This window comes from Lithobates pipiens, unplaced genomic scaffold (assembly GCF_037356315.1).
Source record: "Lithobates pipiens isolate NorthernLeopardFrog02 unplaced genomic scaffold, aLitPip1_a1.2 Scaffold_3, whole genome shotgun sequence".
Classification (NCBI taxonomy): domain Eukaryota; kingdom Metazoa; phylum Chordata; class Amphibia; order Anura; family Ranidae; genus Lithobates; species Lithobates pipiens.
The window spans coordinates 20,401,145-20,428,425 of NW_027507790.1; the positions used below are offsets into that span (position 1 = coordinate 20,401,145).

General features: G+C 43.4%; 1 protein-coding gene across 3 annotated transcripts in view; it reads left to right on the forward strand.

Moving 5' to 3' along the window:
• Positions 1 to 27,281, forward strand: part of MYO18B (myosin XVIIIB) — an 861,659-nt gene that overhangs the window by 367,048 nt on the left and 467,330 nt on the right. For all 3 annotated transcript variants that reach the window (XM_077461361.1, XM_077461362.1, XM_077461363.1), the window contains one exon: positions 26,417 to 26,526. In XM_077461361.1, coding sequence (XP_077317487.1) covers positions 26,417 to 26,526 — 110 coding nt within the window. The remainder of the gene's footprint in view (positions 1 to 26,416; positions 26,527 to 27,281) is intronic.

The window sequence follows — 27,281 nt, forward strand, 5'->3', positions numbered from 1 at the left end:
GTGTAGGTTTGTTGTGTTAAGTTGAATCTGTTTGTAATTTTCAACTGGTACATTTTTAAAGTGTAGCTCCAGTCAAAAAAACTATTTTTAAGCTTTTTGGAAAACATAGGGAAGGGTTATCACCCCTGTATAATTTGTTTTGTCGTCCATCTTTTTTCATCTCACTTGCTGTTGTCTCCTTCCGTTTGCAAGTAGAAGATGTTTGTAAGTTAGATGTTTGAAAGTAGGGGCCTGCCCTATATGCTCTGCAGAAATGGCGGAACAAGGTGTTGGTTTTGCCACAACATTGTAAGCCCTCAAAGTGACTCTTGGTGGGCGCTGGAGCGCCCTGCTGTGAACGATTATATCAAGAATTGTAAATTACATGCCATTGTTGAACAGTGGTAGAAAAATTGACCTTTGGTGGTTGTGGTGCTGGTGCCACAACACTATAAGTCCTCACAGTTACTCCGGGTGGGCACAGGAACGGGCCCTCCTGTGAAATATTATATCAAGAATTGTAATTACATGTCCCTGTTAAACAGGGGCAGAAAAATTGGGCCTTAGGCACTGGTGCTGGTGCCACGACACTGCAACCTCTCCCATATACTCTAGTTTTATTGCAGGAATTAGCCCTGCTGCAAAGCATTGCATCAAAAATTGTTGGCATCACCCAGAACCAGAAATGTTCTTCCAACATATCAGCGGAGGAGGAAGAGGATAGACAGACAATCAACATAACAGGACAGTCACTCAGCATCAGCATAGGCAGTCTTGAAGGGATGTGATATTTCAAAAAAAAATTATTCGGTTACATCAGCTTCAGGTGCTTGGTAGCTGTGGGTGATCCAAGACTGATTCATCTTGATGAAGGTCAGTCAATCAACTGATTCGGTGGACAGGCGCACCCTGTGATCGGTAACAAAGCCACCAGCAGCACTGAAGGTGCGTTCCGAAAGAACGCTGGATGCAGGACAGGCCAGTAGCTCAATTGAATACTGTGCAAGCTCTGGCCAGTGATCCATCCTCAAGACCCAGTAAGCCAGAGGATTTTCGGTGGGAAAGGTGTCCAAGTCTGACCTTGCCCCTAGGTATTCCTGCACCATGTAAATCAGACGCTGCCGATGGTTGCTGGAACCGATCATACCTTGGGGCTGTGGACTAAAAAATTGTCTGAAAGCATCAGTCAGACGGCCACCTTCTCCACCGCTCCTTCTGACCGATGCCTCAGCAACACGTTGTCCAGGACCAGGAGTTTGTAACCTCCCAGTCTCTGGGAACGCGTTGCACGGACCTTTCTGCAAGGCCTCCCGGAGATGTCTCATCCTCTGCTCCCTCTGCGATGGCAAGATAAGGTCGGCAACCTTACCCTTGTACTGTGGATCAAGGAGAGTGGCCAGCCAGTAATGGTCCCTCTCCTTGATCCGAAGAATACGAGGATCCTTCCGCAGGCTTTGCAGTATCAGGGAGGCCATGCAGCGTAGGTTAGCTGAGGCATTCGGTCCGGAGTCCTTTGGGTCACTAAGGACAACATGATCCGCAGCTACCTCCTCCCAGCCACATACAAGTCCACGTGTTTCTTGGGACTGTAAATCATCCCTACAAGACTGCTGCTGCTGATGCTGAGTGCCAGCCTCCACCTCCATGCTGACACAATCATCCTCCTCCTCCTCTTCCTCCTCCTCATCCTCTTCCTGTGTGATGGGTAGCACAGCAGGAACACTGTCTGGATATAGGGGGCCTTGAGAGGCAAGGAAGTCCTCCTCTTCCTGCCTCTGTTCTGCCTCAAGTGCCCTGTCCATTATTCCACGCAGCGTATGCTCCAAGAGGTGGACAAGAGGTACAGTGTCACTGATGCATGCACTGTCACTGCTCACCATCCTTGTGGCCTCCTCAAACGGTGACAGGAGAGTGCAAGCATCCCTGATCATGCCCCACTGGCGTGGTGAGAAAAAACCGAGCTCCCCTGACCCTGTCCTGGTGCCGTAGATGCACAGGTACTCATTGATGGCCCTCTGCTGCGTGTGCAGCCGCTGCAGCATGGCCAACGTTGAGTTCCACCTGGTGGGCATGTCACATATAAGGCGGTTCTTGGGCAGGTTCAACTCCTTTGGAGCTCAGCCAGCCGAGCACAGGCATTAAATGATCGGCGGAAATGCACACAGACTTTCCTGGCCTGCTTCAGGACATCCTGTAAGCCGGGGTACCTGCCCAAGAACCGCTGCACCACCAGGTTAAGGACGTGAGCTACACAGGGCACATGGGTCAGTTGTCCCTGTCGGAGGGCGGAGAGGAGGTTGGTGCCATTGTCACAAACCACCATTCCTGGCTTAAGCTGGCGTGGAGTAAACCACCTCTCGGCCTGCCCCTGCAGAGCTGACAAAACATCCGCCCCAGTGTGGCTCCTGTCCCCCAAACAAACCAGCGCAAGCACGGCATGGCATTGTTTTGCCTGCGTACTTGCGTAGCCCCTGAAACGCCTACGGAGCACCGCTGGTTCTGAGGACAGAGCACTGGAAGAGGCCATGGAGGAAGAAGAAGAGGAGGGGGTGGAGGAGAGAGGTGTGTCACAACCAATAGTAGCATTTTGGAGGCGTGGTGGCGGAACAACCTCCAACACTACTGCACCTTGTCCTGCATCCTTCCCAGCTGCCAGAAGAGTGACCCAATGGGCCGTGAAAGACAGGTAACATCCCTGTCCATGCCTGCTGGACCATGAGTCAGCGGTAATATGCACCTTACCGCTGACCGCCCTGTCCAGCGAGGCAAGGACATTGCCTTCCACATGCCGGTAGAGAGCCGGAATCGCCTTCCGTGAGAAAAAGCGGCGTTTGGGGACCTACCACTGAGGAACCGCACATTGTACAAACTCACGGAAGGGGGCCGAGTCTACCAACTGAAAAGGCAGCAGTTGAAGTGCTAGCAATTTAGCCAAGCTAGCATTCAACCGCTGGGCATGTGGAGGGCTGGGAGTGAACTTCTTTCGCCGGTTCAGCAGCTGGGGCAGGGACATTTGCCTGCTATAATCGGACGTGGGTGTACTGCTAGCAGAGTGCCCAGAAGCACTTGGCTGTGACACACCTAATTCTACACCTTCATTCCTCTCAGAACAGGTTTCAGAGAGGACTGAAGGTCTAGTGGGGTTGGAGATGCCAGCTGATGAGGAGCAAGGAGAGGTCCGCTTTGTTCTTTGGTGTGGGTCTTTGAGGTACGCTTGCCAACGAGCTGCATGTCAGGTCAACATATGTCTGGTCAAGCATGTGGTGCCCAAGCGGCTGATGTTTTGGCCACGCGAGATACGCTTGAGACATATGTTGCAAATAGCAGCGGTGCGATCTGATGCACTCGTCTCAAAAAAGGCCCACACCAAAGAACTTTTAGAATAACGCGCAGAGGCAGCGCCCTGCACAGGTGGAGATCTGCGGTGTGATTCAGTCGGTGTGCTGCCCCTAAGCTGGCCCCCGGAGGGCATCCTGCCTCGTTGGACATGTGCCTCCTCCTCCTCCTCCTCCTCCTCTCTCCTACCAGGCACCCACGTGGAGTCAGTGCCCTCATCATCCCCTCCCTCTTCATCGCTGTAGCAAACCTGGCAGTATGCTGCAGCTTGTGGAACATGACTGCCAGATTGCTGTCCTTCTTGAGCATCCCCTCTCTCTGCGCTCACGCTACTGCCTTCCTCTAGCTGAGTGTCATCATCAGAGGCTACAAAACACTGGGCATCCTCCTGGAGCATGTACCCAACACTGTGCTCAAAGAGTTCAGGAGACTCCTCAGGAGGACGTGGTGGGTCTAGGGAAGGAGTCACTGATGATGACATTGAGAGGAGGGAAGACGATGCGTTGGCAGCTGCTTTGCTAGTACCCTGAGACTGGGTAAGAGAGGATGAGGAGGATGAAGCGGGCTTGGTCATCCACTCTACCAAGTCTTTGGCATGTTGCGGTTCAACATGTCCAGCTGCCGAAAAGAAGGACAAGCGTGTCCCATGGCCACGTGCTGATGACAATGCACCGCGTCCACGACCAGCACTGTTGTCTCTAGATACAGAGCCTGCTTGCCCTCTTTTATCGGCTCACGCCTGTCTGCCTCTCCTTGCTGGCCTTCCAGACATGGTAATGGCCTGAAGGGAGTTGGGTAAAACAGCAGTTGGGTAGTGTATATTGTGCTGGAGGCACACAACACCCACTAACTCCTGCAGATGCCTTTATTATAGAACACCAGAGATAAAGGGGTATACTGTAATGGAGTCACACAACACCCACTAAGCCCTGCAGATGGCTCTATTAGAGAACAGCAATAAACGGTAGATACAGGTGTATATTGTGCTGGAGTCACACAACACCCACTAACTCCTGCAGATGCCTTTATTATAGAACACCAGAGATAAAAGGGGTATACTGTAATTGAGTCACACAACACCCACTAAGCCCTGCAGATGGCTCTATTAGAGAACAGCAATAAAGGGTAGATACAGGTGTATATTGTGCTGGAGGCACAAAAAACCCACTAACTCCTGCAGATGCCTTTATTATAGAACACCAGAGATAAAGGGGTATATACAGATGTATACTGTGCTGTGCTGGAGGCACACACAACTTCCAATAACTCCTGCAGATGGCAAGTGGGCTCAAATAGAGAAGAGCTATGTAGGTGGATATAGCGGTGTGTACTGGGTACAGAGCACGCAGACAGCACGCACAAGCTCCTAACACTACTGACTGCAAGCTCTATTATAAAAGATAGATCACTAGCTATATAGGTGAGGTGAATATAGTGGTGTATACTGCGGTCAGGGCAAGCAGACAACAACCACTACAGAAGAGCAAGATCGAAAATCGGCTGATAACGATCGGTGTGTACTGTGTTGAAGGTACACAGAACACCCGCTAACTGCTTCAGACGCCAACACACTACACAAGGCCGCCGCGCTGGCGGCCTTATATAGTGTGGGGCGTGTACTACACAGCCTGAGCTATTATTGGCCACAGGCATCCTGCCTGTGGCCAATCATGGCTCTCCTCGCTGCTGGCGCTGTGATTGGCCAAGCATGCGGGGTCACAGTGCATGCTTGGCCAATCATGAGCCAGCAATGCACTGCGATGACGCAGTGCATTGTGGGCCGTGAGCGCCACACTAATTTGGTGCGAACGGCCCATAACGTTCGGAATTCGCTGAACGGGCGAACATCCGATGTTCGAGTCGAACGTATGTTCGACTCGAACACGAAGCTCATCCCTACTGCTGGTCCTCACTCAAAAATCACATGGGTGCTTGATGCAAAGTATCAAGAAGCCTGCATATTATTGGCATTTCATGGTGCCTGTGCTGCAGCTGAGGCCATGGGGAACAAAGTGCAGTATTCAAAAGCAAAGGCCAATAATTGGGCTTAGTATACTGTTTGAGATCTGGTCCCTTGATGTGCATTGAAGGGTTAAAAATGTGCCAAACTCCCAATGTTGATGGCTACAATGGCTGTCTTTGGATCTTGGGCTCCCCATAGCCCATAGGGGTGCATATTACAACATGTACATTATTTAGCCCCGTACACACGAGCGGACTTTTCAACATCCAAAGTCCGTCAGACCGAGTCCGTCAGACTATCCGATCGTGTGTGGGCTGCAACGGACTTTAGCTTCGCAAAAGTCTGACGGACTTTAGAAATGAAGCATGCTTCAAATTTTCCCGACGGAACTCCGCCGGACCCGGTCCCCTTCGAAAAATCCGCTCGTGTGTATGCTACTCCGACGGACTAAAACCGACGCTAGGGCAGCTATTGGCTACTGGCTATGAACTTCCTTATTCGAATCCAGTCGTACGTCATCACGTTCGACTCCGTCGGAGTTTGGTGTGATGGTGTGTGTCCAAGTCCGTTCGGTCGAAAAGTCCGCCAGAACTCCGTCGGAACTCCGGCGGAACTCCTTTGGAGGTCTGTCGGACATAAGTCCTCTCGTGTGTACGGGGCTTTAGACTGCCATAAAAGCTATTTTTTTAGACTTTTTCTAATAGGGGCCAATATTAACTTTAAAAACTGGGAGTTACAGTATCCTTTTTAAAGGATGAAAATACTCATCAAACATAAAAATTTAGCTTTTTAACTCAACACAAATTTTCCGCTTTTTAACCACCTTCAGACCGGACCATTTTGCTGGTAAATGACCAGAGGTCTTTTTACAATTTGGCACTGCGCTGCTTTAACTGGTAATTGCGCGGTCATGCAATGTTGTACCCAAACAAAATTTGCGTCCTTTTCTTCCCACAAATAGAGCTTTCTTTTGATGGTATTTGATTGCCTCTGCGATTTTTATTTTTTGCGATATAAACGTAAAAAGACCGCAAATTTTGAAAAAAAATGATATTTTCTACTTTTTGTTATTAGAAAAATCCAATAAACTCAATTTTAGTCATACATTTAGGCCAAAATGTATTCAGCCACATGTCTTTGGTAAAAAAAAAGTCAATAATTGTATATTTATTGGTTTGCGCAAAAGTTGTCACATCTACAAACTAAGGTACGTTTTCTGGAATTTACGCAGCTTTTAGTTTACGACTGCCTATCTCATTTCTTGAGGTGCTAAAATGGCAGGGCAGTACAAAACCCCCCCAAATTACCCCATTTTGAAAAGTAGACACCCTAAGGAAATTGATAAGTGGCATGTTGAGCCCATTGAATATTTTATTTTTTTGCCTATTTTTTTTTTTTTTTTTTTTACACAAAGTTGTCACTAAATGATATATTGCTCACACATGCTATGGGCATATGTGAAATGACACCCCAAAATAAATTCTGCTGCTTCTCCTGAGTACGGGGATACCACATATGTGGGACTTTTTGGGAGCCTAGCCGCGTACGGGGCCCCGAAATCCAAGCACCGCCTTCAGGCTTTCTAAGGGCGTAAATTTTTGATTTCACTTCTCACTACCTATTACAGTTTTGAAGGCCATAAAATGCCAAGATGGCACAAAACCCCCACAAATGACCCCATTTTAGAAAGTAGACATCCCAAGCTATTTGCTGAGAGGCATTTTGAGTCCATGGAATATTTTATATTTTGCCACAAGTTGCGGGAAAATTACAAACTTTAATTTTTTTTTTTTTTTTTTTTCACAAAGTTGTCACTAAATGATATATTGCTCACACATGCTATGGGCATATGTGAAATGACACCCCAAAATAAATTCTGCTGCTTCTCCTGAGTACGGGGATACCACATATGTGGGACTTTTTGGGAGCCTAGCCACGTACGGGGCCCCGAAACCCAAGAACCGCCTTCAGGTTTTCTAAGGGCGTAAATATTTGACTTCACTCCTCACTACCTATTAGGCCGCGTACACACGCGGGGACTGTTCGCCCAACTTTGTCCGTCAAACAGTTTCGGCAAACAGTCCGCTCAAAATTAGCATGGACGGACATGGCCACACACGACGAACGAACAGTTTGCTGAAACCGTGCGCAATGACGTGAACGGCACGTACGACGGGACGAAAAATACGACGTCCTATACACTGCATTATAACTTTCGGCGTGTAAATCCTTTCTGAGCATGCGCGGAACTTAGTTTGACGAACAAGCCTACACAAGAGGGGACTGTTCGCTGAAACAAAGTTTCAGCGGACAGTTTTTTTTCGGAAATTCCGAAAAACCTTGTTCAGCGGACTGTTCGCTGAAACTGTCCGCTGAAAGCCCACACACGAGCGGACTGTTTGCCGAAACACTGTTCAGCGGACAAAGTTGGGCGAACAGTCCCCGCGTGTGTACGCGGCCTTACAGTTTTGAAGGCCATAAAATGCCAAGATGGCACAAAACCCCCACAAATGACCCCATTTTAGAAAGTAGACACCCCAAGCTATTTGCTGAGAGCCATGTTGAGTCCATGGAATATTTTATATTTTGCCACAAGTTGCAGGAAAATTACAAACTTTTTTTTTTTTTTTTTTCACAAAGTTGTCACTAAATGATATATTGCTCACGCATGCCATGGGCATATGTGAAATGACACCCCAAAATAAATTCTGCTGCTTCTCCTGAGTACGGGGATACCACATATGTGGGACTTTTTGGGAGCCTAGCCGCGTACGGGGCCCCCGAAAACCAAGCACCGCCTTCAGGCTTTCTAAGGGCGTTACAGTTTTGAAGGCCATAAAATGCCAAGATGGCACAAACCCCCCCCAAATGACCCCATTTTTGGAAAGTAGACACCCCTAAATTTAGGGGTACACTAGTGAGACTAGGTAATAAATGGCGGGTGCCCTGAAACTATAAAAAAAATAACTAACCAACCAGCGTCACCTGTAACAGTTATATGGTGATCACTGGTGAAAGGGTTAACTAGGGGGCAATCAGGGGGCTTTATGCGGTAGTATATGGGGGTCCCTGGCGCTATAAAAAGCTGTGGCAAACCTAAATACCTACCTGCCTAACTAGTGTCACCTGTGACACTAATACAGCGATCAGAAAAACTATCGCTTATTACGCTGGGTTCACACTGGAGCGATGCGGGAACGCCATGAATCCGCGGCGGGTTTCCGCATCGCATGCCTCCCGGCGGCAGTTCACACTGCCCTATGCGAACTGCTGGGAGTGTCAGTGAAATGTTAATGACACCCCCAGATCAGTTCGCATATCGCAGTGCGATCTGCAAACTCGGATCGCATGGTGTGAACACCCATGCGATCCGATTCTGCTGCGGGCCAAAAAAAGGGTCCCGTGCGAATTTGCGGCGGGTGCGGCGGGTGCGACACGAATTCAGCCATACTATCTGTATGGCTGAACTCGAATCGCACAGAGATCGGATGTGATTTGCACTGCAGTGCGGTGCGAATCACATTCGTTCTCATAAACCGCTGCAATGTGAACCCAGCCTTAGTGACACTGGAGACAGGGGGGTGATCACGGGGTTAAACCTTTATTGGGGGGGTTAGGGGGGCACATTAGAACTAAAGGGGGCTAACCCTAACTGCCCTAACAGTTATTACAGTCACAAATGACACCAATGCAAAAAAAAAAAAAAAAAAGCAATTGGTGTCACTGTGACTGGGGGGGGGGGCAGGGGTAATTGGGGGGTGATCGGGGGGTAAAGGGGGGGTGTGAGTGTGCCTGGCATGTTCTACTGTATGTGTGGTGTGTTGGTGCAACTCACCGAACCTCTCTCCTCGGTGCCGGAACGAAAAATACCGACACGGAGGAGAGAATACATCACTTCCTCTCCTGTGTTTACATTACAGGAGAGGAAATGATGTCACGGGACATTTTCATTCGTCGGGAGCGATCGCGAGGGGGTGGCCATGAATGAATGGCCGTCCCCTCGTCCGGGATCGCTCCCGAACGAATACCGACCGCCGCAGGCACCGGGCGGGGGCCCAATCGGGCCCCCGACCGGCGGGCAGGCAAGGACGTACATGTAAGCCCTTATGCCTGCCCGTGTCATTCTGTTGACGTACATCGTCGTGCGGCGGTCGGCAAGTGGTTAAGCGGTGTTCCGCAAAAAAAAAAAAAATTATTAAAAGCCAGCAGCTAAAAATACTGCAGCTGCTGACTTTTAATAATCGGACACTTACCTGTCCCAGGGTCCAGCGATGTGGAGGATCGAAGCCCCGATCATCTCCCCATCCGCTCAATGGTGCCGGCATTTTAACTGTGGGCACCCGGCTGTGGCTTCACAGCTGGGCACCCACTGCGCATGCATGAGCTGTGACTGGCCACGCAATCATCTGGGACCTGTCACGTGTCCCAGATGATTGACAAGAGAGAGGGGAAAGAGGCGATCTCCCTTCCTGCACCAAGGTGAGTGACGTCAGGAGCCCTGGCACCGAAGGAGGCAGACTACGAGGGACCCCCTAGCAACAGGCATTTAGAGATGAGTAAAAAAAATATATATTCTCTAAATGTTTTTTTTTCCTTTTTTATTTAAGCACAACAATATATATATATATTTTTTTTTTGGGGGGGGGGGGGGGGGGGTGGAACTCCACTTTAAGGGTTCATATATTTTATTTAGATCTCCAAAAATGAGGGATATTCCCATCTTAGATAGTTGTCACCAGCATCATATGTCCCCTTTGAAAGATTTTCCCTCGCCTCTTGCTCTAATGCCAATTCTAAAATTTTGAATTCTCCCTTGTTTTCTTTCCCAGTGACAATGGATGCAGGGCAAGTAGAGAGGTAAACCTCCTCAGTGGGCACATGGACTTCAATAACTAGAAGAGGGTCTAACCTCCCCCTACTCAATCCAAAACTAATAAAAAAAACAAACGCTTCAAGCATTCCTTTTTTGTTTTCTGCTATTCATCTTCTATTCATCATAATCTGATCTGAGCATGAATTGCAGTATAGTGTATAAACTTATTCAAGCACCTCCCCCTCTCTGAACCTATTCCATTTTTATCCATGCATTGGGTCATAAGAAGCAGGTTTAACATTACTGGTTTATTCACAAAAGGTTGTACTGTAGGTGGGGAAGGGGGTAGGGGTAAGGAATTCCTGTGCTTAGTCTAACTACAATGGAAATTATAATCTCATTGATAATTGTAAGAAATTTCTGTCTCACAGTTGCATTATCTCCCTGATAGCATTGGCAGTTCACTTGTTGACTGGAGCTCCAGTTCATGTATGCCCTGTAAAGCGGTTAGGTTGGTAATATAAATTAAATGCAGACACCCAAAGAGGCCTCATGTATGTGCACTGTTTTCTAGAGTGTACTAGAAATACTGTAACCCAAAAAGTGGCTATATATAGTAAAGTAATACATGACCCCTACCTCCTGAACCTTTGTCAAGTGATACCATTTGGTCACGTTGCTGGATGTATATAAATGCTAGGGTAGGGTGGAGAGGGGGGTGGAAGATAACCCAGCACTGTCTTCCTAGATAAAGCAATTGTTTTAATAAATAATAATGTAGCCTGGTTTAGATCTAGAAACAATTACTTATGCATCCGTGCTCGGGGTCTGCATTTCATCATGTTTCCGTGTTAGTTTAGGCACTTTATCATAGCCACAGGTTTACTCTACTAGTGCCTTTAGAAAATTCCTAGTAATTTGCACTGTTTGATTGCCCTGAAAGACATGTTACTATCGTCATTATTTTAATTGTTGATACTTTGCATCACTTATATCCACTAAAATAATAGGATTTTGTTGAAGAAGCATTAGCCAGACTCCATTAACTCTTGTTAAGTGGAGGCTAATGTCATCCTGACTTTTGAAGCATAAATGTTCATTATTCCTGGACCGCTTTCCCCCCCATGTGTTTTACAGCTGCTAACCTGCATAGGATGTCTTGTTGTTGCAGGTTATCCGCTTATTTCCTTTGTAACTAGGGACCTTGTACTACTTTATTTTATATATTTTGATCTATGCTGATAATTTAAATCAATTCTGGAGAATAATAGCAGCAAGAACAATGCAGTTATCACATAATTATGTTGTTCAGAAATTAATGTTATTGTTAGCAGAATGGAAAATGCATGTGATTAAAAATCAGACTGAGATATGCATATTTTCTTTTTTATATCTAATTCATATTTGTGAAGTTTTTTTTTTTTTCCTGAGACAATACTTCCATACTTGATATGTGTTTAGCTAAGAGTTATATGATTTTTTTTGTAATTACCTGGCAGCGGTGTGATAACCTAGATTTCAGTGGTGCATGAAGACATTTTCTTATTGTTGGAGATCATTTCATTTTCATTCATTTAATCATACTAATCTTTTCTACAGCACTTGGTAGCTAATTCACAGCATACTAAGTAGGTGCTAGCCATTTCTGTCAATTCTTCTGAACTGTGTTGTTGAGTACATTCTCTGATGAAGCTTGAAGATGGAAAATATAGTACTGCTGCTTTTTCCCTCTTTCAGGGCTGATTTGCTTTCATACATTGGAAAAGTTCCAAATCAAACTTACTTTTTTTGGTAACTTTATTTGAATTACTGTATATTGTATTTTACACTGAGCAAAATTATAAAGCAAAACTTTTGTGTTTGCCCCTATTTATCATGAGCTGAACTTAAAGATCTACAACTTTTTCTATGTACACAAAAGGCTTATTTCTCTCAAATATTGTTCACAAATCTGTCTAAATCTGTGTTAGTGAGCACTTCTCCTTTGCCGAGATAATTCATGCACCTCACAGGTGTGGCATATCAAGATGCTGATTAAAGAGCATGGTTATTGCACAGGTGTGCCCTAGGCTGGCCACAATAAAAGGCCATTCTAAAATGTGCAGTTTTTTTGTATGGGGGGGGGGGGGTTGGGGGATCCGAAAACCAGTCAGTATCTGGTGTGACCACCATTTGCCTCACGCAATGCAGCACATCTCCTTCATATAGAGTGGATCAGGTTGTTGATTGTGGCCTGTGGAATATTGATCCATTCCTCTTCAATGGCTGTGCAAAGTTGCTGGATAATGGCAGGAACTAGAACACGCTGTCGTATGCGCCGATCCAGAGAATCCCAAACATGCTCAATGGGTGACATGTCCGGTGAGTATGCTGGCCATGCAAGAACTGGGATGTTTTCAGCTTCCAGGAATTGTGTACATATTCTTGCAAAATGGGGCCATGCATTATCATGCTGCAAAATGAGATGATGGTCGCACATGATGAATGGCACAACCATGGGCCTTGGGATCTCCTCACTGTGTCTCTGTGCATTCAAAATGCCATCAATAAAATGCACCTGTGTTTGTTGTCCATAGCATATGCCTGCCCATACCATAACCCCACTTCCACCATGGGCCACTCGATCTACAACATTGACATCAGCAAACCGCTTACCCACACAACGCCATACACGCTGTCTGTCACTTGCCCTGTACAGTGAAAACCGGGATTCATCCATGAAGAGAACACCACTCCAAAGTAGCAGATGCCATCGAATGTGAGCATTTGCCCACTCAAGTTGATTACGATGACAAATTGCAGTCAGGTCGAGACCCCAATGAGGACGACGAGCATGCAGATAAGCTTCCCCAAATCAGTTTCTGAAAGTTTGTGCAGAAATTCTTTGGTTATGCAAGCCGATTGTTGCAGCAGCTGTCCAGGTGTCTGGTTTCAGATGATCTTGGAGGTTAAGATGCTGGATGTTGAGGTCCTGGGCTGATGTGGTTACACGTAGTCCGCGGTTGTGAAGGCGGTTGAATGCACTGTCAAATTCTCTGATACGCCTTTGTAGACAGCTTATGGTAGAGAAATTAACATTCAATTCAAGGGCAACAGCTCTGGTGGACATTCTTGCAGTCAACATGACAATTGCATGCCCCCTCTAAACTTGTGACATCTGTGGCATTGTGCTGTGTGATAAAACTGCACATTTTAGAGTGGCCTTTTATTGTGGTCAGCCTAGGGCACACCTGTGCACACCTTTGTGTGCATAGAAAAAGTTGTAGATATTTAAGTTCAGCTCATGATAAATAGGGGCAAACACAAAAGTGTTGCGTTTAGAATTTTGCTCAGTGTATATTACGATACATATACTATTATTTGACTGCTGCTACTGGACCCTGGAATACACTGGGAAGTGAGACCTTAAAGAATAGGGAGTGGGGTGGCAGCAGACATTAGTCCCAAGAGTCAGTTGGATTGTGTCCACATATAAAACATGCATAGCAATACTTTATTTCCAGACAGGGCTGGTGCAAGGATTTTTGTCTACACAGGGCAGATAAGGGATCCACTTGTGAAGCACCTGGAATGATTTTCCTTCACTTGACTCCCCTCAGTGGTTTTACACAATCTAGGAAGGTGATTTGCAAGCCATAAGAAAACTCACATGGTGTGATAAAGTTTTCATACACTTTTATTAAAAACATAGGTAGCAGACTCACATGATAACACTGATTAGACACGTGCGGTTAGTTTCCTTCCAAATTCGAATTCGGACAAATTTTTCGTTATTCGGAGATTCGGATATATTTTTGTTAAGCCACAGGTTATTTAAAGAGTCATTGTAATAATTTGATGAAGATTTGTTCACTTTGCCGCATTTGAATTGAAAAAAAATATGACATTTTCTATTCAACTGATTCGAAATGTATCTATTCAAATGTTTTGAATCGAAAATCAGTAAATTCTAAGAACATTTGAAAGAAGACATATAACAAATTCCAAATACGAATTGAACGAATCAGCCGAATTTAACAAAATTAAATAACTAGATTAACGAATCTAAACAAAACAAAACAAAACTAATTTTGTTGCCATGCACATGTCTAACACCAATGACAGTGATAAGAGACTGTAGGCAAAAATCAAGATATGTAAATGCTGCACTTGTAAAGCACTCTGAACACGCCCTAATAGACTAATAGCTCACAGGGATATAGTGCATTCACAATTGGGCTGGCAGTATTAAGCTCATGCAGCAGCAGAACTGGGAGACAGGGACAGAGTATTGTCATCTTGTAACAGAGCCTGAACATCCTTCATTTAATGAAACGTTTGCAAACAATTTATAATAAGGGCTGCCATCCATTAGAAGTCCTTATTATCACAGGCAGATTTTCTTCCCTTTTCTACAGAGAAAATTAAAGATGCTAAATAGATGTGTGCCACTTTTTGTCACTGCCTGAAATTGAGTGTGCATTGCATAAGGTCCCATAAAGTATAAAGAGATATTTTGGTGTATTTATGAAGCAGTGAATTTAGAATAGATATACCTGCAGCCACTTCAAAAGTGAAAATATAGCTAAATACCAGGCCATTCTGACAGGTAAAGCTTTGACAATTCCATATAGGGAGCTTTCCATCCCAAACCATATCTTCCCTTTACTATAATGGGCAGCCTCCTTGGCCAATAATAATGTGCAGAAAGCAGGAAGGGGCAAGCAAGCTTCAGCACTATTAAAAAGACAGGAGAGTTTTAGCCCTTGTACACACGAATGTTTCTGATAGGAGCGTTTTGTCAGATATTCCGACTGTGTGTGGTGTGCATCGGACTGTTTCCGTCGGAATATCCGGACCAACTTTTCCAACTTGCCGGAAATATTTTCCTACAAAATGCTCCGATCGGACATACTCCAATCATGTGTATACTCCAGTTTCTGTTGTACGGCAAAGGGGTTAATTTACTAAAACTTGGGAGAGCAAAATCTGGTACAGCTCTGCATAGAAACCATAGAAAATCAGCTTCCATTTTTTTTTTTGTCAAAGCTGAATTGAACAAGCTGAAGTTAGAAGTGGATTGGCTACCATACACAGCTGCACCAGATTTTGCACTCTCCAGTTTTAGTAAACCAACCCCAAAGTATCCTTAACCACAATTTTTTGCGATACAGCACTGGGTTATTTTAACTGACAATTGAGTAGTCATGCCACGCAGTACCGATATAAAATTGATGTCCTTTTTTTCCCACAGATAGAGCTTTCTTTTGGTGGTATTTGATCACCTCTGCAGTTTTCATTTTTTGCGCTATTAACAACAAAACAGCAACAATTTAAAGAAAAAAAGCAGTTTTTTACTTTCTGCTATAAAACACATCCAATAATAAAAAAAATAAAAAATGTAAAAAGAAAAAAAAAAATCTGATTTCTTCAGCAATTTAGGCCAATATGTACTCGTATTGGTGGCGATCAACCATTTTTAGCGTGAGTGTGACATTGCAGTCAACAAATCTGACACAAAGTGACACTTTTTGGGGACCAATGACACTAATACAGTGATCAATGCTACAAAATACATCACTGTACCAATGAGACTGGCAGGCATCAGGGGCGAACAAATGGTTAAAAATGTGTTCCCTGGGAGTGCTTGCTAACTGTGTGGCTGATGATCTGACTGGGTGAAGAGTGAGATCTGTGTTCTGGCTTAGCAGAAACACAAGATCTTCATCTTCTCCCATGTCAGAACTGCTTGTTGCCTTGTTTACAAATAGCCATTCTGCTTAGCTCTGAAACAGTTGTGGGTGGTGGGCGGACATTGGGTCCACTGGAACCGTTGATTGGCCAATCAGAGGGTGGTTGGTTCTCAGGCAGTGCACGCCCCCTAGAGGCTATTGCACTAAATGACATACCGGTACGTGAATTTGTGCAATAGAGCAACTTTACCACAGTACAAGTACGTTACGTAGTTGGCAAGTGGTTAAAGACATGCATGGTTTGCACTTAAATATATATATCCACATATGAATACTTTCACTACCAGTCTTAACTGCTTGACACCCACCCACAGTAGTTGTACTGCAAGCGGGCAAGGCATATTGATAGGCTGTGACCTTTCTTCTGGATTTAAGGCACGCACGCATTTGGCAGTTGATTTCAGCCAATGATTTTGGCTGAAGTCAGCTGATCAGCTATAGCCAACCACACACAGAGTTCTGTGTTTACAAAAATGCAGAACTCTGTGTACTGTGAAAACAGGGAGAAAAAACAGCCAGATAGTTAAGTAAAAGCAGCACAAGTTGGTAGGCACATAGTTAACACTTTGCACCTAGATGTTAACCCCTTCCCAGCCAGTGCCATTAGTATAGTGACAGTGTACAGTATGGCACTGATCACTGCATTAATGTCACTACTGATGGTAGTGAGTCAATTATTGTACTTCCCAGCCAGCGTCAGCTTGCACCAGATTGCCTGCCACACTATCATAGGCCCACTATAAGTCACTGTTTACTGCCAATACTAGTATAGTGTCATAGCTGCGGAAATTCCAGTACATATACCATAGTTTGTAGAAGCTATAACTTTCGCACAAACCAATTATTATATACTTATTTTGATTTTTTTTTATCAAAGACAAGTAGCAGAATAAATTTTGACCTAAACTCTACCGTTCTAAGGTACTTTTTTTTTTTTACTGAATATGTTTTATAACAGAAAGTAGTAAATATAGCTTTTTTTTTCAAAAATGATAATGTTTTTTCATTTATATCACAAGATAAATAAATAACCCAGTGGTGATCAAATACCACTAAAAGAAAGCTCTATATGTGTGAAAAAAATAACAATTTTATTTGCATACAGTGTTGCATGACCACGCAATTGTCAGTTAAAATACGCGCAGTGCTGAGGGCAAAAAATGCTCTGGTCATGAAAGGGATAAAATCTTCCGAAGCTAAAGTGGTTAAAGTGGTTGTAAACCCTTACAAACCACTTTGACCTACAGGTAAGCCTAGATTAAGGCTTACCTGTAGGTCCAAGAAATATCTCCTAAACCTATACGGTTTAGGAGATATTTCCAAAAAGACAGCCACCGCTGTCTGCGCACATGCGCCGTAGACAGCGGTGCGCAGGTGCACTGGGCAGGCCGCGGCGATATGCCACGAGTGTCGGCGCAGGTAGTGATGTCATCGCTGCTCCGGCGAATCACAGCGCCAGAGCAGCGAGACCCGGAAGTCACTCCGGGATCCATGGCAGCGACAGACATGAAGACGGAGGACCGCTTCGGGGGCTTCGTTCTCAGGTAATTATTCATAATGTGCTAGTAAGCCTTTCTTTCAAAAATGCATCTCTAACCCCAAATTCTTTTGTACAGCAGAATAGACTTCTAATTAATTCCTGTATAATTATGAGATTAGAACTATGAATTCCACATATTTGCATACATTCTTAAACTAATATATGATACAGTATTACCAGTTCATGACTGGTCTGTATTGCTTGTTAGATCTCAATTCCCTGCCCATACCATGTTTATGTATTTTTCAGCTGAATATACTGGTATAAGCATGGAATATTCTGTTAGGCTTAATTAGTTGAGTCTTGATCCTCTCTGGAGTTGTCAGATGCCAGCCTCCAGCTTGGCAGTATCAGGCAGCAGGTGCATAAAAGAACAATATATGGGATCTACCTCAGCTTTACTCTGCCCTTTCTAAATAATTTCATCCATAAAACAGCTTTTGAGACTTATCTGATGCATGTGAAATAAAAATGTCAGGAAAAATAATATCTAAGTGAAAACATTCAAAATTTAATTTGAAATCTTTACAGCATCAGCACAATACTCTGTTTCTAGACACATACTGTATTGAATAAGTATTTATATGTTTATGATTAAAATGTTTCTCTCTTTCTAGTACAATCTGGAAATGAGTTTAAATTGCATTTTATGATTTTTTTTTTAAGTTACAGCCTCACTGTTCAGACGCCCAGAATGAATTACAGGAATGGCTGAAATTGTTGGCACACCAGAATTTTTTCCAGAAAATCAAGCATTTCTCACAGAAAAGTATTGCAGTAACACGTTTTGCTATACATGTTTATTCCCTTTGTGTGTATTGGAACAAAACAAAAAAAGGAGGAAAAAAAGCAAATTGGACATAATGTCACACAAAATTCCAAACATTTGCTGGTCAAAATTCTTGACACCCTTTCAAAATTGTGGATAAATAAGATTGTTTCAAGCATGTGATGCTCCTTTAAACTCACCTGGGGCAAGTAACAGGTGTGGGCAATATAAAAATCACACCTGAAAGCAGATAAAAAGGAGAGAAGTTCACTTAGTCTTTGCATTGTGTGTCTGTATGTGCCACACTAAGCATGGACAACAGAAAGAGGAGAAGAGACTTGTCTGAGCATTTGAGAACCAAAATTGTGGAAAAATGTCAACAATCTCAAGGTTACAAGTCCATCTCCAGAGATCTAGATTTGCCTTTGTCCACAGTGCGCAACATTATCAAGAAGTTTGCAACCCATGGCACTTTAGCTAATCTCTATGGGCGTGGACGGAAGAGAAAAATTGATGAAAAGTTGCAATGCAGGATAGTCCGCATGGTGGATAAGCAGCCCCAAACAAGTTCCAAAGAAATTCAAGCTGTCCTGCAGGCTCAGGGAGCATCAGTGTCAGTGCAAACTACCCATCGACATTTAAATGAAATGAAATATTATAGCAGGAGACCCAGGAGGACCCCACTGCTGACACAGAGACATAAAAAAGCAAGACTACAGTTTGCCAAAATGTACTTGAGTAAGGCAAAATCCTTCTGGGAAAACATCTTGTGGACAGATGAGACCAAGATACAGCTTTTTGGTAAAGCACATAATTCTACTGTTTACCGAAAACAGAATGAGGCCTACAAAGAAAAGAACACAGTACCTACAGTGAAATATGGTGGAGGTTCAATGATGTTCTGGGGTTGTTTTGCTGCCTCTGGCACTGGGTGCCTTGAATGTGTGCAAGGCATCATGAAATATGAGGATTACCAAAGGATTTTCGGTTTCATTGTAGAGCCCAGTGTCAGAAAGCTGGGTTTGTATTCGAGATGTTGGGTCTTCCAGCAGGACAATGACCCCAAGCATACGTCAAAAAGCACCAAGAAATCGATAGCAACAAAGTGCGGAGAGTTCTAAAGTGGCCAGCAATGAGTCCAGATCTAAATCCCATTGAACACCTGTGGCGAGATCTTAAAATTGCTGTTGGGAAAAGGCGCTCTTCGAATAAGAGACCTGGAGCAGATGCAAAGGAAAAGTGGTACAAAATTCAGGTTGAGAGGTGTAAGGAACTTATTGATGGTTATAGGAAGCAACTGATTTCAGTTATTTTTTCCAAAGGGTGTGCAACCAAATATTAACTTAAGGTTTCCAAGAATTTTGACCAGCCCATTTTTGGAGTTTTGTGTGACATTATGTTCAATTAGATTTTTTTCCTCCCTTTTTTTGTTTTGTTCCAATACACACAAAGGGAATAAACATGTGTATAGCAAAACATGTGTTACTGCAATACTTTTCTGTGAGAAATACTTGATTTTCCCCAGACATAAGGAGTGTGGCTAGTGATCGACTGGTTAATGGTTATTAGGTTATTATATTATCAGTTTGAAGAGTTGTGGTGACATTCTTCAAACACCTATAGATAGGTGAATTATATCTATGCAAAGTGAAAAAAGCAAAGGAAGAGGCGCCTCTGGGTGTAGAGATAACATACACTTTAATTATAAAAACGTATTTAATACAGGCAAATCACATTTTGGATGTGATCTATGAGCATTCAGTCACTTTAAAAGCTGAGCATGGATGTGGTCATCTGATAGTCCATCAAACTGAGGCACTGTAGCCGCTAGCGGCCAGGAAGTGGCACAGACGCCGGCTGTGAAGAGCAGTTCAAAGCAGAGCGAAGTCTGGAGTGCCGGCAGAAAGAGATGACATCATGAGGTTGGGTGCGACTGGTTTTGTGAGCGTACAGGTTGAGGTTGTTTGACAGCCGCGCTCCTTCATCATGGCAAGGCGGACTATTAGATGACCACATCCATGCTCAGCTTTTAAAGTGACTGAATGCTCATAGATCACATCCAAAATGTGAGTTGCCTGTATTAAATATGTTTTTATAATTAAAGTGTATGTTATCTCTACACCCAGAGACGCCTCTTCCTTTGCTTTTTTTCACAGACTTTGGAACATGGTTTCTGTCCTTCACTGATGGCAGCCCTGGATATGGAGCTCCTGATTTTAAATGCTTTCCTTTGTTCTACTGGACAGTAACTTTTATATTTATAATCATATGGATCTTAACATAATATGGACTCTCCTTCATATAATTGGATTTTTGGTTTCAATTGGTGAGAGACTGGGGGACATTGGGAAAAATATTTGACTGTTTTTGCGCATTTACTTGTGTATTGTATCTAAAGTGCAATACCGTACTACCAGTCAATTTTTTTAAATCCATTAAAAGCCACTTACAAACATAAAAAATAAAAGCACATTGTAATATTATCCATCAAAGGTGTTACGTAGACCGTGCTCTCCTTCAGTAAGGCTGGAGATCATGTGACATCTGCCACGTCACTTCCGGGATCGCGTGTCTATGTCACTTCAGTCCTATAGATTTCCTCATAGGGCCATTATTTAATTACTTAACTGTGAGGCAATGTCCTTTGGTGAGTGAGAAATAAACACACTTTTGGGAGTGGTGTGCATGGACATAGTATGGTGTCTGTTATAATGTCAGTTTGAAGAGTTGTGGACACAGTAGTGTCATTCTTCATACACGTAAAGATTGGTGGATGTATATTGCTTTGGGAGTAATTGGTGAACTCTGTATGGACTTAGATTTCACACATTGTATATGATTATTGTGAGATGTCACATAATTTGTATTAAGGTACTTTTATATGTTTTTTGGTATCCAGTTTTGTAAGTGTTTTATGTGTTTTGCTAATGTTTGCACAGTGACACGGCTTCAGGCATAATTTTGGAGTGTAGTGACCTATATACCTTGGATGTTTGGCTTTTTTGCTATTACGAGTGTAGCGCACTACTCCCTTGGGAGCTGCTGGGTAGTTCAATACAGTACTGCTAACATACCTCCGTTCTTCCACCCCGCATGATTCACAACAGACACAGTCAATAAAGGTTGAACAAATAACTTTTATTCTTCTTGTTGCAGTCCAGGTGTAATGGTGATAGTGGAAAATAGCTGCCTCTTCCTCCTTCTGGTTCCTTTTTGAGTAGCTAAGTCCCTTTCCCTTAATGAACTGACCGATGCCCCTCTGAAAAGCATCTTGGTAAATGGATTCTGGAAGTCCCAGGCCTCACCTGCCTTTCTTTCCTCCTGTGATCCTCCCCAGGCCAATTCAGGAAAGTCTGGATGACATCCCGGTCTACTCCACCCTCTTTGCAGCTAATTCCCGCTTCTTGTAGATAGAACCATCCCCAGGGTTTCTTGGATGACTTGGTGTGCTTGAGCCATCCAGCACTGAACCCTCAGGCCCTCAGGTTATGTTCCTGCTCTCCAGGGCTGGGGCCTCTGAAACCCCAGGCCTTCAAATCTGCTCCTTAGAGTCACATTTTAGCTGCTTCTCTGGACTCAGTTTATTCCCATTCTCCGCAGGAAGCATGTGACCTCAGTTTATATATCATTTCCGCCCCTAACCATACAAATTAATGATTGGGCCAGGGCCATATACACTGTCTGCACTCCAGTTCCCAGCCCGCCTTCTTTCCAGAAGATTTCTTAGGGAAAGCAAGGGAGATTTTTCCAGGGCAGAGTACAGGTGGTTCCCCCCCCCCCCCCCTCTATTCTACTACTCCTGCCAAACCAAATTAACAACCAGGCCTAAACAAAAAAAGGGTAAGGCACTGGCAATTTTACCTAACTCTTACCTATTAGCACCCACCTAAAGGTGGTGGACGCTACACGAGGTTATGTGGTTCAATGGCCAAGACAAAAAGAAGATACAGGAGGGGAGAGTCTTGACAAGTGCCAGGAAGAATAAGACACATTTTTTCAGTAAACTGAAAAAAGTTAGAGTCTCTGTAAGGTTATTGTTACTGTCTATGATTACCTGTCCTAGTGACGATTGTCCCCCTAAATTCTTGTCCTGCTGTTTGAGGGAAAAGAAACTCCAGGGGGGATCATGGATAAAAATAAAGATTTAATAAAAGTATGTCCTTTTTCTAATGGAAATAATAAAAAAAAAAAGTTTTAGCCACAGTTTGAACTTTATTATAAAAGACACAAGTACTGTTACCTCAGCTTTGAAAATGAAATTTTTGTGTTGGCACATGTACATACATTTCATAATTGATTATCCCAAACAACTTTCTTATATTAATCTGAAAAAGATCACATTCCCGACAAGCTGTTTATAAATACCTGTGCTCCTGAAAGAAAATATATTGCTTATGTCTTAATGATTGTTAGTGATAATGACATGGACTGAAGATGTGTGTTGCTGCATATGACAAATAATGGTACTGGCCCATTAGGATGAAGAACAATAATGACTTCTACTTAATTAATGATGTTAAGGCATAGCTGCCAGGAACTTTTAAGTGAAATTGCTACATCTATTCTATTTAGATTAAAAAATGAATTGCCCTTGTCAGCAAATCTTAACTTCTTCTATGCTGGTGAACCAATATCCTGGGGCCAAACAGAATATGTTTCCACTGTAGGTGCTACATTTTATTGCATAGAAGGTCAATAGAAATCCTGACGGCATCAAACAGAGATCACCAGAGACTAGCCATTCCTTTAGGAAGGTCATGTTTAATCAATACTTTGTAGATCATCGTTGTCACCTCTGACAGTCAATTTATATACTATTTCATTTTAATGCCACTGAAAAATCAGGGTTTCGACAGATAGTTTAAGGCATCAAATTTAACTCTAGTGTAACCATGCAAGCCATCTTGTCTTAGATTATATAATGTGTGCATTTAGTGCTTTATTTACTAAAAAAGATTATCGAGTCCCTTCTGCTATATGAAGTAGCACCATTTTTTTATACAACTATTTTATTTTTTATATTTTTCTTGTATTGCTTACCTTTGAAAACATGTCAGTAAACCAACAGCAGGACTAGAGGGGGAAAGGGATGAATTGACTGGTAAATATGGCCCTCCTTTTCTGCAGGCTCATGATTGGTAGTCCATAAATACTACAGGAAGCTCTATATAAAGCTGAAGTTTAGGTATGCTTTTTATTGCAAAGTTACATTGATCCAGGTTGGACCAATGTAATAATGCATTTCTCCCACCTGACTGATTACTGCTACTACAGTGATAACTGCTACTACTACTGGGTCCAGTGTCTAGTCGCTGCTCTTCTGCATAGTAATCACTTGACTATAATATAGCCTATGCAAACCCCTCTTTACTTCTTAAATGCATGACCCCCCAACTTAAAGAGGAAGTAAACCCTGATGGGTTTACTTCCTCTTTGTCTCCCTGCAAAGGTAAAGCATAATGGGCTACTATGCATCGCATAGTAGCCCATTATGTGTCACTTACCTGACACAGGAGCCAGCGATGTCACTGCTGTCTCCTGTAGTCCGGAGCATCCATCTTCTTCTGGGTATCGCTACTCCCGCGAATTCGAGCCGCCACTAACGGCATATTGGCGTTAGCAGCGGCATGCTGCTAACAGCGATAGTGCGCCTGCGTGCCGCTGTCTACGGGGCATGCGCTGTAGACAGCTGTCACTGTCTTTTAGTAAGTATCTCCTAAACCGTGTAGGTTTAGGAGATATTTCTTGGACCTACAGGTAAGCCTTAATCTAGGCTTACCTGTAGGTCAAAGTGGTTTGTAAGGGTTTACAACCACTTTAACCTATTAAGTAACCAAACCACACCTGTTTTGGAGTAAATTGGCCGCAGTGCCCATTTTATTAAACATTTCAACCATAACCTGTTATTACAGAACACAATAATCCTTCAGATACATTTTAAACCAGCGTTGAGGATTCTTGGAAGCACTAACCACATTTATCACCATATCAGCATGTCCACACCAGGTTGTCACTCATGGACGCTCCAACTCAGGCGACACCACTCAACCTTACATGCTGATACCCATCTCCCGATGCCAGTTAAACCTCCGTTAACTGGGATCAACCAAGGATACCATACCAAGATGGTTCCCCACTTTCAGCCACGTTGTTCTTAATTCCGAATGCCTCCAAAGATCCTCAACTGCCAACACATCATATTCAACATCACCACATAAAACCAGCAAAATAAAATGGGTGGGAGAGTGGGAGCTGCTTCTTCCGGTGGCAAGAGACTGAGCCTCGTGCCTTGGCTCTTCCTACCACCCCAAAAATCACTAACCAAGCCATACCCCACACTAATTGTTACACTCCCCTTACACTTAACTCCTGCCTTGCTGGTCTCCTCAGCTACCCCATCATGTCAGCCCTGCCTTATACTGTGTCCCAATCCAGGCTTCTCTGGAATTTTCTGATTGGACAAGGTAGAGATTGTAAAGTTACCACCATGCCCCTCAGGTACTGTGGCACTGGACCTGCAACACTGCTGCTATCACTGCAATAGCAATGAGTACTGCAATGACTTGCAGCTTACACAGGGATTGGTATGAAATATGCATACGTACATTGATCCCAAGTTGGACCAATGTAACTATGCAATAAAATCATACCTAAATTTTAGCTTTAAAGGAGTTGTAAAGGCAGAAGGTTTATCATCTCAAAGCGGAGTTCCGCCTGGGAAAAAAAAATAATAAAAAAGTGTGCAGCTACAAATACTGCAGCTGCTGACTTTTACTATAAGGACACATCTGTCCAGGGAGCCTGTGATGTCCTCACCCGAAGCTAACCCATCCCTCGGCTCCGTGGTGCAGGCACCGACATCCTTACTAAGGGAAACAGGTTTCCTACTATGCATGCACGAGTTGCATGCATAGTAGGCGGTGGAGCCTGTGCGGCTTCACAGCCTGTTTCCTACTATGCATGCGCGAGTTGCACTGCGAGATCTAAATGGTCACTGCTGTCTTCTGGGACCTGTGTGTCTCCCAGAAGACAGTGTGGTGGGGGGGGGGGAATTGTGTAGTGCCTGAAAGTGGGAGCAGATACCTGGATTTGACAGGTATCTGCTCCCCCCTCCCTTGAAAGGGGGGAGAAATCTAATCAGCAGAAGTTCAATTTCTGTGTGGAACTCCACTTTAATGCATTCTATGCACTAAGATGATAAGCCTTCTGTGTGTAGCAGTCTCCCCAGCATCACTTAATACGTACCTGAGCCCCCTCTATGTCCAGTGATGTCCACAAGCCCATCGGCTGTCCGGGACTCTCCTCCTGATTGGCAGAGACACAGCAGCATTGCCATTGGCTCCTGTGGCTGTCAATTAAAGTCAGTTAGCCAAGGATCGAGAGGCACAGAGATAAAAAAATGGAATAAAAAAGTGAACACACAGTGAGAATGTTACAGAACAGTGAACAGACACTACCTACCTGATTTCTATCTTTCTTCACTAACAGGAATAGTTTTGGCTCCACAGCCAACAATATCAGTACCTAAATTGCTATGGTTTGATATGTACGCTAGATATCTCTATGAAAACGTATCATTCATCCTATACAAGGAGTTGTTCTTTACATGTATGCGACCTCAATGATACATAAGTTATGGTTTAAATCTACTCTACAGACGCAATCCATGCCCAATCTCCATTGTTTCCACTGTGTTGAAGATATGATAGTAATTTCTACCATCCTACCTGGAATTGATTTGAGTCTAGAAATTAAAGGAATTAAAAAAAAAAAAAAGTTTTATTTTTTAACGTATATAATATATTACACACACATAAACACACACATACAGAGGGAGACATAATTGCTCATTATATATGCAGGTCCTGCAATGTTACAGTGCATCTTCACTTTGTTTACTGCTCATCCTTCCAAAGTATTCCCAATGTGGCTTTGTCTAATCCTAGGTCCGCATTTTCACTGTTCTGCTTGCCACGGTAATGCGGGATCAGCAGTCCATTCATTTGAATGGACTGCTGTACCCGCATTCCCTACAGGAAACTCCCTAAACCTTTTAAAATGCAGCCACACGGAGACTACACTGGGGTTTTCAGTGCATAAGGTTGCCATTAAGAGTCCCTGCACATTTTCTTAAAAGCAGCATATTTTTGAGGATGCGGGAACGCATGTGATTTACAGGCACTCCCGCACCCGTATAGATGTGAATTTAGCCTTAGAGAATATGTATGTTTGTTTATGTAAACTTCATGTATTTGTTTGTTGATTTACTCATTTATATTTAAAGGTTACAGTGAACGTATGGGTTTCACAGAGTTTCGACTACGATTTCAAGTTTTGGCGGCACAGGTCATGAAGAAATACAACAATACATATGAACCTGTGGATGAGAGAAGGGTAAAGTAAAACAATTATTTATTAATCAATAAAAGTGTTATCACTCTTAATACAGCACTATAGTGATAAACCATACAAAAATACACATATATTCAAATAAAAACACAGAAATATATAGTGTGTGTGGAGATAGAGATAGAGATAGAGATATATATATATATCTCTATCTCTATACATATATACACACATACACACACACATATATATACACACACATACTGTGCAATATTATTAAACCAAAGTCTTGGCAGTAACCCTCACCAGGAAAAAAGGTTTATAGTAAATCCACCAAAAACAAACAGGCAACCAATATCCAAAGTGCTCTTCATGGAACACCTCAATATCTTTGTGTAATCTCAAAATCCAGTGTCCCTCCACCACTCTGATAGACATTCACCAGCTTAAATTGCCTCTCATTTTACAAATATCAGCTTTTAACTGCAGTAATTCAGTAACGGTATACAAATCCTCTTCCTTTTTCCCCATGGCATGTGTATCATAAGATCATGAAAAAAAAAAAAAAAAAAAAAAAAAAGTGTGATAGTGCTGAAATCCAGTGTTCGTTTAAAACCAATAAGCAGATCACATAACATGTACAGTAAAGCCGGAGCCATAAATGGAGCAATTTTGGTTACAGGAAAGAAAACGCTTAATTCCCCCATCAACACATCTATTGTGTTCTCCCTGTTGGGGGGGGGGGGGGTATAGGCAGGTATAGCAGGTATAGTCGCTGGCAATAATTGCATAAAAAATCC